The following is a 14724-nucleotide window of genomic DNA, read 5'->3' on the forward strand; positions in this document are numbered from 1 at the left end:
CTGCACACCCAAAGTTTGCTACAGCGAGCATACCTCTTAGTTTGGCATTCTCTTTACAAAATTGTTATATGCCTTCATAAGGCACCAGTCATGGCACTTCCTCCCCCTCAGTAAAGACAGATAAAAATCCTGGCCCCTTTGACTTTAGTGGGAGTTTTATCACTGAATTAAATGAAGCTAGGACTCTTGTTTGGTTCATTCCCCTCTCCAGTATCTTACTGTTTGTAATTGGACAGAGTAATAAAATGTGCTTCTTGGACTTGCCTGATTATAGAGTGTGTAAGCTGCTAAACTGGGCTGGAAATCAGCTGGATCGGTAGATTAGTTCATTTAATAATTTCAGCCTGTTTATTTAATTGCATGTAATATAGATATTCTAGTACCTAATACTGAAGTAACAGTTAAAAAGGTTATTATTTTAGGTAATGCCACCTCACTATTTTGAAAGATCTAATGGGAACAGTCTGGTAGGCTCTCCTTTGACACCCAGAAGGATCAATGAAGTTCGTGCTGAAAGTGGAGGGCTTGGAAAAGGTGAGATTTAAAAAATATACAAAAAGCAAAATGTATAGCCTGCATTTTAGAAGTGATTTGTGCTATGTGGTAGAAAGTTTGCCGCAATTTGCATACAGGCTATCAAATATATACAGAGAAGGCATATTAGCATGAAGAAATACAGTTATTTTACCAATGTGTGTTCCACATGGCATATATTGAGGTAGTTTGCAACTATGTATTTACTAAGCAAACAATGGATTTTTTAGTTCAGAGGCTTGTCATCATTCCAGTCTGACCCAGCATGCCCCCTTGCAGGTGAACATGGTATTGCAAATGAGTCCTTAATTGATTTTTCCCTTAGCCAGGATATCAACAAGTCCAGACACTTAGACACTAAAGAACACCTTCAGGTGGAGGGTCTCATTTAGTAACAGAAAAGCTAATGCAGAACATAAACAAAACTTCAGCTGAACATCCCACCACTGTGTTTAGGACATTGTCAGTGCATGTCCCCCACCTGAGTCCAGGGCTCAACTTTATCCAGGCACTTTCCCCCAGATTCTCTTGGTTGAGTCTCCACCCCTCGTTTTAGGCTTCTTGCCTGTTCTAGGGTAATGTCCTTCCATAAAGTCAAGAGTACAGGGTGGTCTGTGTACTGCATCTCCAAGGACAGCAGGTGATCCTTGCTAGGCTGAGCTTCTGGCCAGTGTGTGGGAGACCTGGCCCTCTTGGATCCCTGCTGAATGCAGTCCTCTGTCTGGGGGTTCCCCATTCTGGTGGGCTCCCTGCTCAGCCCTCTGGCTCAAGCTTCTCCTGGGAACTCCCTCCACAGGAGCCTTCTGCTTTCCTTTGGAATTATCTAAGCTCAGTTAGAGTGGAACACTTGAGTAGGTCCAGGTGCTCATTTACTAAGCAGCCATGTGGGGCTGTTAGTTACCCCAAGGGGGGCCTTCATAGGGCAGTTATGGGCAGACTGGGCCTTAAAAGTCCCAGTAAAGAGCAGTGTCCTATGATAAGGCCAAATTGAGAAACCTGGGCAAAAAATCCAGTTCATTTGTAATTGAATCAGAAAAAACATTTTGCATCAAGTGAAATATTTTGGTCAACTCAACAAAAAAAAATTCATTTAAAATTTCACCCTCTGTGGTGTACTAACAGAGAGGCCACATTTGAATTCAAAACTTCATTTCAAACTGAAGTCATAAAACATTTGACTTTTTTTTTTAAAGTTGCTTTTTCTAGGCCCTGACTATTCATCTAGTTTGACCTGAATTCATTAATAGTGTCAGAACACTGGGGGGGAAAAGCATGGTGACAAACATCTACCCGACACAAATTTTTGCCCAGCTCTAATATTGACATTAGAGCAAATGAAATGTACTAGAAATATTATTTCCATAGTTAGAGGTTTTATTTGAAATCTTTGTTCAGCCTTATTAGCCTACAAATGAAGTCTATGGAATGACAGTGAAGATGTTCTATTATAGAGTACAGTAAGAGGTTATGGTGCCCAAGTTCTTGATTGGTGATAAAATTGCCCCATTTTAGTAAGATGTTTTTAGTTACTTTTATATACAATAATAAATCACAACAGTATAATATTGGGATAAGATCAAGAAAAACAATCAGAGCAAGGAAACTTAAGGTCTATTATGGTGTTTAGTGATGTAAATTACTTTAATTAGTGCCACATATAATAGAATCTTTCGTATAAGTCCTCCATTTATTGAGTATAGTCATTAAGGAAGACAAAGTAGTAATCTAAGATTTTCTGCTAGTCTTCCCCACCCGCAAATTGTTGTATAACATTTGATGATTCAAGAATAATCATTAAAAAAACCCACCTATTTTTGTTTCTAGGAATCTGATAGAAAAGCAATCATTCACAAAAACCAAGTAAATTCCATAACATTTACTCAAGTTCTTCCAAAGTCAAAATATTTTTAATGACCTTCACTCATGGCCTAAACAGTGCACTGCAATGGCAGCTTTATTAGATTGTTGCATGTGACACTGGTATCTTGTTCATATAGTAATTGTTGGCTTTTAAAAGTTACTTCTTTTAAAGAGTGATGTTATATTAAGCCAGACTGTTTGAGAAACTGTAGTTCTGTGATAACACACTTTATTTGGGGATTAAATGTCTGAATAGGAGACATCCTTAAATATCCTGTAATATGGGCATTAAAAAATGTAGCTTCAGAGAAAATTAAAGACACTTAAGTGGGAACAGATGACATTGTTTTAGATGAATTTTTACAGCATTGGGGCCATGATAAAGTGTAAGCATTAATGAGGTGTAAAGCTCAAGTTAAATGCTTGGTTGTTTTTTTAAATATCTTCAGGCCTTTCGTCTTCTCCAACCACATTGTATGACAGATACAGTTCTCCTACAACCAACCCTACGAGGAGAAGATTGTTTGTGGATAATGATAATCCCCCTGACAGTGGAACTCCTGTAAGAGTTTCACAACAGCCTGTAATAAATACTGTGCCAGTGCAGAATGTGACGCCTGAAACTATGTCAGTTACTCCAGTGCCTGGACAGACTTTAGTTACTGTGGCAACTGCCACAGTAACAGCCAACAATGGACAAACAGTTACAATACCAGTGCAAGGTAAGGGGGGTAGCTCTGGGAGAAGGGATTGCAACGATTACCACCAGGAACGCTGAAATACATATCAGCAGGCGGCGAAAGTAGGTAGATGTATGGGTATGTAAGGAAATGAAAAGCAAAGGCATGTGAGGGTGTAAAACAGGAAAGTAGACTGAGACGGCTTGGGTATTATTTAGCTGTGAAACACTGGAGCAAATGTATATTTGCTTCTTAACTCCTTTCTATAGAAGTCATCTGTTTAACTAGCTTCGTCTCCTGTCTCAAGGGAAAATAGGCTGACATTGATCAAAAGTAACTAGGGATAGCCAGTTATCTTTTGGTCCATTTGTGATCAGGATTCCTCCATGTTCTTTCCTGAACATTTCAGTTACCTGCCACTACACACACATTCAAATGATGGACAACTCTTCAAAAGTTGCTGGAGTTTTGAAGAGACCCTTTACTGCATTCATTTTTGTTTAATTACAGGCATTGCCAATGAAAATGGAGGAATAACTTTCTTCCCAGTTCAGGTAAATGTGGGTGGCCAGGCTCAAGCTGTGTCTGGCTCCATCCAGCCACTCAATGCCCAGACCCTTGCTGGTACCCTTCCCACTCAGATGAGTGGGACAGCCCTTCAGTTACCAGGCCAAGTTGCGGTTCAACAGATCTCTCCCCCTGGAGACCAACAAAGACAAAACCAGCAGTTCTCCTCAAGCAGCAAACCCCGCAAGACTGGCTCTTTGTCTCTCTTCTTTAGAAAGGTACCTTCCACTATGAAATATCATTGTGTCCCTGCAGTATGGGGTTTACTGGAAACATACTGAACAATGTACAATTGTTCTTGAGTTCCAATTAGTAATAGGTTGTTTTTTACATTATATATTATAACCATTTACTTGGCTACAAGGACTTTGTGTTTCTCTTGCGAAAGTTAATTATAACAAGTACTTAACCAACAATACACATTTAAACCAATAAAGGAACATGCTGTGCTTTGTTTCAAGGGAAAAAGTCTCATCCTGTAAAGGAACTAATTTTCAACTATTTAGTTGAAAATGAACATTTCATTGTGCATATACATGCTGCCTATTGATTTGGGGTCTTAAACAGCTCACATTAAAAATATGCTTAGCTTTCCTTTTGCTAATCAATGTAGTGGATAAAATTATGTTTAGAAAGCCATGTAAGTAATGAAATTTATAGAACTTGATTTTGTTCTGAACAGTGATGTATGTACTTGTCCTTCCTTCCAAAAGGTTTACCACTTATCAAGTGTTCGGCTGCGGGATCTCTGTGTCAAACTGGATATTTCTGATGAATTGAGGAAGAAAATCTGGACATGTTTTGAGTTTTCCTTGGTACAGTGCCCTGAGCTCATGATGGACAGACATTTAGACCAGCTGTTAATGTGTGCCATTTATGTAATGGCTAAGGTAAGATGAATAAAAAAAAGTGTGTGTTTAAATAAAGCAGTAGAACAAAATTTATCAGGATTACTAGTAACGTAGGGCCGCTGCATTTTCCCCACCAAAAAAAACGAAAACAAAACCTCTGTCTTTTTTAGGTTACAAAGGAAGATAAGTCATTTCAGAACATCATGCGCTGCTATAGGACCCAACCACAAGCAAGGAGTCATGTAAGTACAATACATACTGAAGTAATGGAGTTTATATTTTTACTGAGACCCTCAGTTACCTGGAGTAGCTACCATCTTCAGGGATACTCTAAATTCCCATTCATGAAATGACAATTTTTAATCTTCACTAGTGCGATTTAACTCAGAATGGTATAAATCCCTTTGCTCTAACAGGATTCCATTTACTTCCCAAAAATTTAAACTCCATCAATCCTGCTTGTTATAATGCAGGTTGCCTAATGCCTTTTAGTTGTTTTTGAAGAGGAGGATGTTTAAATCCAAAATTCTTAGCTATCTACATGTTGTGTGACAAAATTTGGTTTAGATTCTGGATGTCTTCATAAAATCTAAGGTACAGTGCCCTCATATTGATAATGCCACATATTTGCATCTTATTTATTTAAAAGATCATCAAGTGTTAGAAAAATTAGGGTGTAAAAATATTTTCTCCTACAAGTATGTATATTGGGGATAGTCGATATTTCTTCCAGTAGTTTCTCTTGTAATAAAAGCAAATTATTAAAAAGTACTGATTTTTCATACAAACCCTTTGTTGCTTGCATATATGGCTGCCTTCATTTAACTATCCTTCCTTCAATTTGTTCATCTCTTTGACATTTTGTAGGTATACCGGACTGTCCTAATAAAGGGCAAAAGACGACGGCGGCGTTCTGGCAGCAGCGATAGCAGTAGCCAACAGAATTCCCCAACAGAGAGAAGTAAAGACAGAAGTAAGTGATTCCAAACCATTGTATGTGAACTAGACACCTTTCATCAAAATGGGGAACTCAATGTTAATCCTGGGAAGGAAGTGTTTTATCTAGCTTCTGAGAGGGAGATTTGAACAACCATTTCTCATGTATTGTTAAGTTCATGTTAATTTCATTACCTCAAAGTGGAGTAGTAAAAGTCAAATGGTTTAATTCTTATGCAGCCAGATATTTTACAGAAACATTTCAGTGACACAATAAAACAATCGGATAGCTGCACAATTTAATTCGCTTGATACTAGACCTGCCCTTGACAATTGTCTCTCTACCTTTACAGGAGCTGTAAAAGATTTTAATCAAAATCTATTAAACCCACATAATCCATGGCCACTAGTTTGATATGAATTCTTCTGACAAGCAGAGGCTTTTTTTGATGATTGCTGTCCCTAACCCTAATCCCTCACGGTTGGGTTGGCTTTATAGCAGTCAACCCCCTGCCTTGTCTGAAGCTATGTTTGCTGGCAGACACATAAATCAATAATCTGATGAACCAGTTAATGCTGTTTTGCAGAAGACTCCCTTGTAAAGTAAACTATTCACAGACAAAGTGAATGCCAGCATGCACCAGCCAGTATCAAAAGTGATTACGCACATTCAGGCTGCCTTTATAAGTAGTTGGGGTTAAATCAAGTGCAGCAGCCTCTTCTTTCCCATGTCTAGAGAAGAACTGTGGTTTAATTGAGAGATTTCCTTAGTAAGAAGTTGAGGCAGGCCAGCAGCATCGCTGAAAAAACGTTCCCTTAAAGTCCATTTGCCCTTGAACACGTGCTTGGGAGGCGTTCTCAGTGCAGACACTCCCTTGACCCTTCACTTTCTCTTTGAACATAGGAGTACCCCATTGACAGTAGCATCACAAAAGGAAGAATTCCCCATCCACACTTCAGGGACTTAACTCTCAAGAACTCCTGCTTTGGCCTAATCTGAACATCCATTCCTTACCACTTTTTCTAATGTGTTTTTAAAAAAAAAAAAAAAAAAAAAGCCACCAGTGACCCTTACCTCCTAGGACTTAACACTTCCCCCTTGAACATCTCTTTAGAGCAGTGATTCTTAACCTTTCCAAACTACTGTACCCCTGAAGCCTGAGTCCCACCCCCACGGGGCTGAGGCATGTAACTTAGTTTCATGGCGCCCCTGTGGCTCCAGGCAATTACCTTTCTTGCCATCCCCAATACCAGCTCTGCACTTGCGACCCCTCTAAAACTCCAGGTTAAGAAACACTGCTTTAGAGGATGGTGAAAGTGATCCCAAGATTTAGGTTGCCTAATGTGTCACTCTTAAAGGATGCTTGTGACTTTTGAGCAGTTCACACAGGTCAAGGGGAGCAGAAAAGAGCTGAGTTCTTCCACTCTTATTCCCCTGGCCTGGGGGAAACACCTGCACAGATAGGAACAAGCTTGGATCCATGGCCAACCAACTACTGTAAGACACAATGGTCCATCCCATCTTTCTTCTGCTTCTAGTTAATGTCCTGTAGCTCAAGTGATAGAAGCCAGAGCTGATGATTTATGGCTCAGACCTTGTTTATGAAGTATTTGTGGGAGGGGTGGCTTGATACAGTTACCTTTTCAAAACTTATTTTTCATAAAAGAGAAAGTTTTAAAAAGTGTAATTTCCAAGTTAAAAGAACATTTATGTTGCACTGTCAAGCATTAATTGTTAGGAAATGCCAGATTTATATATGTGTGTGTGTGTGTGGTATGACCATATTTTTCCACAGGACAGATGCACGGGTCACCGTAGATCTGGCATTTCTTACTTTTGAGTGGAGGTTAAACAATTTTAATGTAATTTTATAAGAGCAACAACTGGAGCTGAAGTGACTTTGACATGCATTTAGTAGTAATGGTCAGATAATAGGGTTGTAATGCTACTCTTACCTTTCCAGCTAGCAGAGACTCTAGTCCTGTCATGAGATCTAACAGCACCCTCCCAGTACCACAGCCGAATAGCGCACCCCCTACTCCCACACGACTGACAGGCGCAAACAGTGATATTGAGGAGGAAGAACGAGGGGACCTTATTCAGTTCTATAACAACATCTATATTGAACAAATTAAAGAATTTGCCCTGAAGTACTCTTCCACAAATGCTGTAAGTGCTCTTAATTCCTTTCATAGTAAATAAAAGCTAGAGCAAGAAGGTGGGTACGGTAATATCTTTTATTGGACCAATGGATGTTGCTTTGTTGAGCTTACACACGTAGTAAAGTGCTCTTGCCACCTCATCAGTGTTGCATGTGAGAGAAGTCCTTTTCACCTTTTTTTTAAAAAAAAGTAACTGCAGCAACAGAGTAAGCATTTGTATTTACCCCACCTCCTAGGATAGGGGAGCATTTTAAGTGTTTATAAAAGTATTTTGAGATCCTTGGTCCTGTATTCATACCAAACAGTATTTTTAGTATCTAAGAGGAGAAGAGTGCATCTTTGAATGCTTATAAAGAATAAGTGTTGTACTTTATAAACATTACAGCATGTGTGTGTTATAGCACGTGTATCGTTGGATCAGCCATTTGTATTTAACAAAAAATTGAAAGGGACTGATGCCTGCACTGTTGGAAAGGAGGTAGCAATTGATTTGTTCCCCCTTACCCTTAACAGACTGATGTTCCTCCACTCTCACCCTACCCATTTGTAAGAATTGGCTCCCCCCGGAGAATACAGCTGTCCCAGAATCACTCAATCTACATTTCACCACACAAAAATGAGTCTACATTTTCTCCTCGAGAAAAAATATTCTACTACTTCAGTAGCAGCCCATCCAAGGTAAGAAGAGTAAATAAATGGTTAATATTTCAAGAATTGTGTTGGGGTCTTTTTTGTTTTTTAAAAAAAGAGTCCATAGTACAGCATTCCTTTTTGCAGGTTAAAAAAAAAAATGGAGAGGTCGCTGATTTGTGGGTGCATTCGTAGAGCTAGCTCTCAAGTGCTGTCATTTTTGCCTATAAATAAATTACACCTGTGAAGTTGCACATGCAGTTATTTAGGTACAGTAGCGAAGGCAGTTTTAAAAAATAAAACTCTCAAATGACTTAGGAGCCCTAGTTACTTTTGAAAATTTGACTTAGCTTGTCATGCACTGTTTGTTTAAACAAGCTCTAAGTCTCCAGTGTGCTGTGCACTAAAAGTTCCCTAATATGCTTTGCATACCGCTGTTTCCAAGGGGAGCACATCAAAATGCATTAAGGAATATTTTTAGTGCGCAGCAGCAGGATCCACAGAGTGATGTAAGGTGTGAATCTAGAGATCAGTTGCCTGCCACACACTAAGTAGCCATGTAGACAAGCCGAAAGGATTTAAGGGTTTCTTAAACAGGTTCCTACCCCCTGCCCTAGAGTGTGGTAGCTGTCCTGCACTAAGTAAACTTTCATGTATTCCCATTTGAAACAGCAATATGCAGCGTGCACTAGGGAACTTTTAGCACACAGTGGCAGAATCCAATGGGCAGTTAATGCATTGGAGCACTGTAGAGTTATTCCCTAACTTGCTGTGTAATTACGAGCTGAAGGCTTGTCTACGCAGTAAGTAATTAAAGAGTTGGTGTTTCTGCAGTGGAAGTATCGCTCCTGATTTTTTAGTGACTCATGGCATGCCTTTGAGCCAAAAGACTGATGTTTTTTGGCATGAACTGTGTTATCCTAGAATCACCATGAAAGCATTGTCACATTCACTTCCCCTCCTCTCTGTTAGCGTATTGTCTACACAAAAAAACCCTCAGATTTCTGTTTGAGGATCTAAATTATCTGAAGATTTCAGTGGCTTCAAGAATGAATCTTGGGCTTTTCTAGATGGGACCCAAAAAACTGAAAGCTGCCCCATGTGTTGTGTAAAGAGTATAACTAAAAAGCCAGACTTTGGAATTATACTACAGATCTTCCACTGCAAGATACAAGTCAGGCTTAAGCGTTCTAAAAGAGTAAATAATAACAGAATAGAGAGGATAAAGCTGTATTTTGCTGATGCATATGAAATACAAGTGTATTTTTATTCATATATTTCACATAGAATAACTGAAAACCCTAGCCAGATAATGAGCTAGACTAGAGAGAATGTTCTCCTCAGACATTTCAATCCAGCAAATCCCATTGTAACAGAAAAACAATGAAGGGGGGAAAAAAAACACTGAAATGTGATGTTAGAAATGCCCCTAGTCATACAAGCTAGTTAAGGGGGAGGGTTAGATTAATACAGTAATAAAAGGGGAAATACGAGTGGGAGTAGGGGTTACAACCCAGCAAGAAAGAATGCTGGAATTAAATAGTCTATTGTGAATTAATTTAGGACTAATTCAAATCTGCAGTGGAGGGTAATATACTGTTTCCTTAAAGCTTATATCATGGTCATGCTTTGGTGCACATGGGAGTAACAAATCAATTTGGAATCCTTGTCAATGCTACTTGATCAGTGAATGACATTCTTCCCATATGCTAGATTAAAGCAAAACGCTGTCTCTTTGCCAGACTCATCCTATGGACCTGTGGATACCCAAATTCACTGTTCTTGCTATGATTATGTTTCAGAGGCTGAGAGAGATTAATAGCATGATCAGAACTGGAGAAACCCCAACAAAGAAAAGAGGCATTCTCTTAGAAGATGGTACTGAGTCACCGGCCAAACGGATCTGTCAGGAGAATCACACTGCCTTACTGAGAAGATTACAAGATGTAGCAAATGATAGAGGCTCCCATTGAGTTTTATCACTTGTGTTCCAGAGCAGATATTCCCTTTCCTCATCTGTCCCTGGCCATTCTCTTTTGAGGGTGTAAATGTTAAGCACCTGCTGTGGATTCATGACGCCTTTGTGAGCATCTTCATATCAGGACTGCCTTCTTCCTAGCTAAGCTGTGGCTGAGAATGGCAGTATTGACCTTCAAACAGAAGTCTCCCTTTAGACTGCATTGAGTCTTTGAACTGGCCCATAAAGGGGGATGGAGATTGATGCTGCACACTTTATCCCTTTGTGGTTAAGCACAATGCTAAAGTAGTACTTCCACCTCTGAGACCAATGCCAGGTATTCAGATTTCACACTTGGCTTATATGCTGTGCTTGACTGTGGGAACATGCAAGTTTTTATATACTATAAACTGCTTTCTAAACTATTTTGATTATATTTATTGCTGAGACAATATACCCAATATAGCTTCCCAGCTTGTGATAGGAATTTGTGTATATGGTTTAGTTCTGATCCGCATACACTTTTTCTTGGTGCTTTTCCATTCTTTTTGCTGTATCTAATCTTACTAGCAAGTCACTATAACAATGTCTTGGTCAGATCCAGAAGCATTGCACCAAGACATTCAAATCACTCATAGGTGAGCTTCTTTGTTTCTATGGTAGAGATGACCCATGATCTCTAGTGCCAAAAGTGTTTTAGCTAGAAATGCTGACACCCAATTGCCCTGGTTGGACTTCGGAACAGGATGGAAAAGGGGAAGAATTTTTAAAAAGGGGGGCAGACAGCTGCCTTAAGAAATTACCTACCTTGATTTTTCTCTCTTCAGGCTGTTTTGAGTCCCTTAGAACAATTAGGTTGTTTTGTTTTAATGTTTGGGCACTTTGCTGTGTAGACATAGTAATTTTGTGAATGCATTTTTTAGCTGTGCAATGTTTTAAAGTGAACTCATGTTCAAGGAAAGGCACTTTTGATAGGGCTGTGAAGCGTAATTTTAAAATGCAAGTTAGTTTCGCTGTATATTTGCAATGGCACTTTCTGAATGTGAATATTTTTCAAATGGCTGAGATGTAGGATGTTTTTCTTAAAGTGATGACTTCTATTTATTTTCCAATTTGATATCCCCTAGATCCTCTTCATCAGCCAAGGATGTTAAGCTAAAACTAATTCTTAATGTGTATGCAAGTACTGACGGGAAGCTTGCTTTTTCAGAGTCAGGAGGTAGCCATCTTCCTCATGCATTCAATCTGGCTTTTTAAAATTGGCTCCTTAAGTGGACTAAGCTTAATCAATATGCCCAGGAGACATTTTTCTCACAAATAACAAAAAAGGGAGAAAATTAGTGAATATAATAAATGTATTCTAAATATGGCAACATGCTTAATGCTTCCTTAATAATAGATGTACTATATAAAGCAGTAGTTCTCAAACTATGGCGCATGCCTCAAGGGTGCATGCAGCCCTGTGCAGGCAGTGGAAAAGTAAGGGTGGTGATGGGGTGTTAAATCTGCTGTGAAAAGTGATATTGACAAATATCACTTTTCATGTTGCTGCCTTGCCTTCAGAGGTGGATGCCCAGCTGGAGCCACTGCTCTTCACTGTACCTGGGCAGCAATAGGCATGTGTGGTGGGGGCCTAAATGAGTTTTTTTGTTTTGTTGGGGGGGGGGAGAGGAGGCGTGATCAAGTATGTTTGAGAAACACTGATATAAAGAGATTCGTTCAATTTTGTGATCATTTTAATTGTATAGGAGAGTATTGTTGACCACTAATACAGCATTTATCATTTTCAAGATTTGTTGGACAGCTACTTAAAATTAAGCTCCACATTTTCAATCATTCCTGTTCACACAAAGATTAGAATGGAAAATAATGGAAAGTAGTAGGATTTAATTGAGTTGTAAGTTGAATTAAAATAAAAAACAAGTTACTGGTTAACTTTTTTTTTAACATACATAAAGATGCTGAAATTAAACAGCAGTTCTGAGTGTTTCTGTAAAAAGCTATTTATGAACTGTCTTTCTTGTTACAATACTGTAGGCCTTACTTTGTATGAAAATATTGCAAGTGTATTTTTCAGTAAAGACCATTTATAAACAGATCTGCAAGTACATTATCTGATGTAACTTCCTGTGTGCATAGCAGTAAAGGAGTACTGGCTTGTGTCTTTCTCCATTAATGCTAAATCCTAAACATCTTTGCAAACACACTTCTGAACACTGTTAGCATGCAGAGAGAGAAACTGTCACCCAAGCCCCAGATGGTGGACTGTTTTAAGCTGAGACGAGCCATACCTTAACAGATTGTTATGGGGCTGTTATGAATTATTTTGGTTGGAGAGCCATGGAATGCTACAGCCTCACTCTAATTGGTATTAATAGTGCAGCTATTAATGATGAAAGCCTGATAGTATAGTACCTTTACAAATGCAATGTCTGGCTGCTAGGGTATCAGACAACAGTGGCAAGAAAGAAACTTTCATCTTTAAAATGAGTATGTAATGCTGTCTCCCTCAGCTACCATAGCTCTTGCTACTTACCAAAGCTGAACAGTAAGCTAGTAAAATTAGCAGCTATGGTCAGATTCACTGCTGCTCACCACTGCAGGATTTGAGTATCAAAAATCAAATCACTTGCACTATTACATGGTAGAATGCTGAGGAAACAGCAGAAACTTCATGGGAGAGGAAGAATCCTTTCCCTTCACCCCAGAAGAATGAGGCCCTTTCCTACTCTACCCTCTCCAACAGAGGATAAGAAATAAAGCCACTGCTGATCCACCCTTTCAGCCACAGAACCGCAGGGGCTAGACCTCACAACTGATGCAAAACTGCAATGTATAGTAGACTGCATACAGTCTTGCCTTCACCTTTAATTGCAAGTATCTCTGAAAATTCAGTAATTTCATACAGGATGCTTGGAGAATGATAGTTCACACATATTTTGGTTGCCTTTTGTTTTTCCCTTTAAAGTGCAGTAATTAAGGGAATTGTCAACAAGTGACAGAAGATGACACCTCTTTACCCATAAGACTATATTTATTACCTCCAAGTGGGTTTACATTGGCTCTAGAATGCTGCAGAGCTTTATAACTTCTGTTTTAACATTCTATATTTTCTTTCAAAATGTCAGTAAGTGTTGCTGTGATTTGTGCCTTGTATAGAATATTTGACAGGAATCTTTAATTGCAAAACTGTAAATGTACCACAAATGGTAGATTATAAATCTAGGAACCATTAGGCGAACCACAACAAGAACAGGACATCTTCCTTCTTGTATAGACCTGATTTTTATCTAAAAGAAAACCTTCGGATTTGTTTTAGAAAGAGACTTCCTTGTATTAAGTAGGAGGATGTTCTTCATTTAGGATGATCCAAACAGGAACAATCATCAGCTGTAAACTAAGCCATAACAGTGGGCCTCTTTGCAAAGAGAAACATTTTTAGTGGTAAACCCATACAAGGAATTCTAGAAATATCTTATTGAAACCGATTTTGTTCATAGTCTTCCAAATTAGAGAACATTTATGGTTATAAGTAACCCCTATCTTCTGTAAAATAGTTTCCAATTCTGTTTCCTCTTCAAAAAGGTGAAAGCCTTTTCGCCCCTGCAATGTTTAAGATAAACATCTGGAAGGAAGCTTATTTACACACTGTATTTAAAGGCAAGCCCTTCCTCTAACAGCTGCATGATCTCTTGTTTGGTGAAGGGTAAGATGTTTTATGTACAAATACAGTAAAGTCATTTGATGCGCTAACTGATCAAACAGCTGTTTGAGCAGAAAATACTGCTATTAATTGGGGATTAGTTTTATGGCACTGCTTAAGCAACTCCTTAACACACTAAAAAAGACAAGAACAAACTAAGGATTATTAAGAAAGGCAAGACACCTTATTTGATGATCATTTAAGTTTAATGACTAATTATTTAAAAGTAGACAGCAAGCAAGAGTATTTGGACTCTTTTGAAACAAACTTTCAGGTTCTATAAAACCCCAAGGGAACTAAAGGGAGCTCAGAAAATTAACTGAATAAAAGAGTTAAATTATCTTTAAAGAAGTCCTGATAATTTCCCTACCACAAAGCAAAGAGCAACATAAGAAAGTTGAAGTATTATGACCCTGGTGCATATTCAGGAGCAGAAAATGCTACTGTGAGCTAATGAGGGTGACGGCAGCTGATGGATGAATTCATATATCAGCTAAATCCTTAAAAGAAGTGGGTCTTCCACCTTCAGTGAGACTATGGAAGGAGACAAGCATGTGAACACTCACTCACTCTCTTGGTTCAGCCTGTTACTTGGAAAATGTTTTGTGATGAAATTAAGCAAGCAGCAGCAGTAGTCAACAACAAAAAGCCTCACCACAGCATCAAGCAACAGCAATCTTCCAGCCAATCACTGCTTCTGCAACATGACATCATCACAGATTTAAACACTACTAGTGAGCTGCAGCTGACAAAAGCACAGCCAAGGGATTAGATTTAAATAGTTTCTTGAAATACTTTTAATGGGATATTGAAATGCTATCATAATATAAACTAGGCACACGT

The 14724-nt window shown here is 38.8% G+C and overlaps 1 protein-coding gene across 4 annotated transcripts in view; it reads left to right on the plus strand.

The window, feature by feature from the left end:
• Positions 1–12340, plus strand: part of RBL2 (RB transcriptional corepressor like 2) — a 49529-nt gene extending 37189 nt beyond the window's left edge. For 3 of the 4 annotated variants that reach the window (XM_067551056.1, XM_067551082.1, XM_067551064.1), the window contains 9 exons: positions 423–534; positions 2844–3116; positions 3585–3859; positions 4355–4531; positions 4663–4734; positions 5360–5465; positions 7393–7598; positions 8105–8269; positions 10024–12340. In XM_067551056.1, coding sequence (XP_067407157.1) covers positions 423–534; positions 2844–3116; positions 3585–3859; positions 4355–4531; positions 4663–4734; positions 5360–5465; positions 7393–7598; positions 8105–8269; positions 10024–10194 — 1557 coding nt within the window. In that variant the 3' untranslated portion in view covers positions 10195–12340. Of the gene's footprint in view, positions 1–422; positions 535–2843; positions 3117–3584; positions 3860–4354; positions 4532–4662; positions 4735–5359; positions 5466–7392; positions 7599–8104; positions 8270–10023 lie in introns of those variants that run through there. The other variant, XM_067551073.1, reaches the window with a different exon arrangement.
• Positions 12341–14724: the final 2384 nt, after the last annotated feature.

Source organism: Emydura macquarii, unplaced genomic scaffold, assembly GCF_026122565.2.
Source record: "Emydura macquarii macquarii isolate MOO-44397 ecotype Brisbane River unplaced genomic scaffold, CSIRO-AGI_Emac_v2 contig_295, whole genome shotgun sequence".
Taxonomy (NCBI): Eukaryota; Metazoa; Chordata; order Testudines; family Chelidae; genus Emydura; species Emydura macquarii.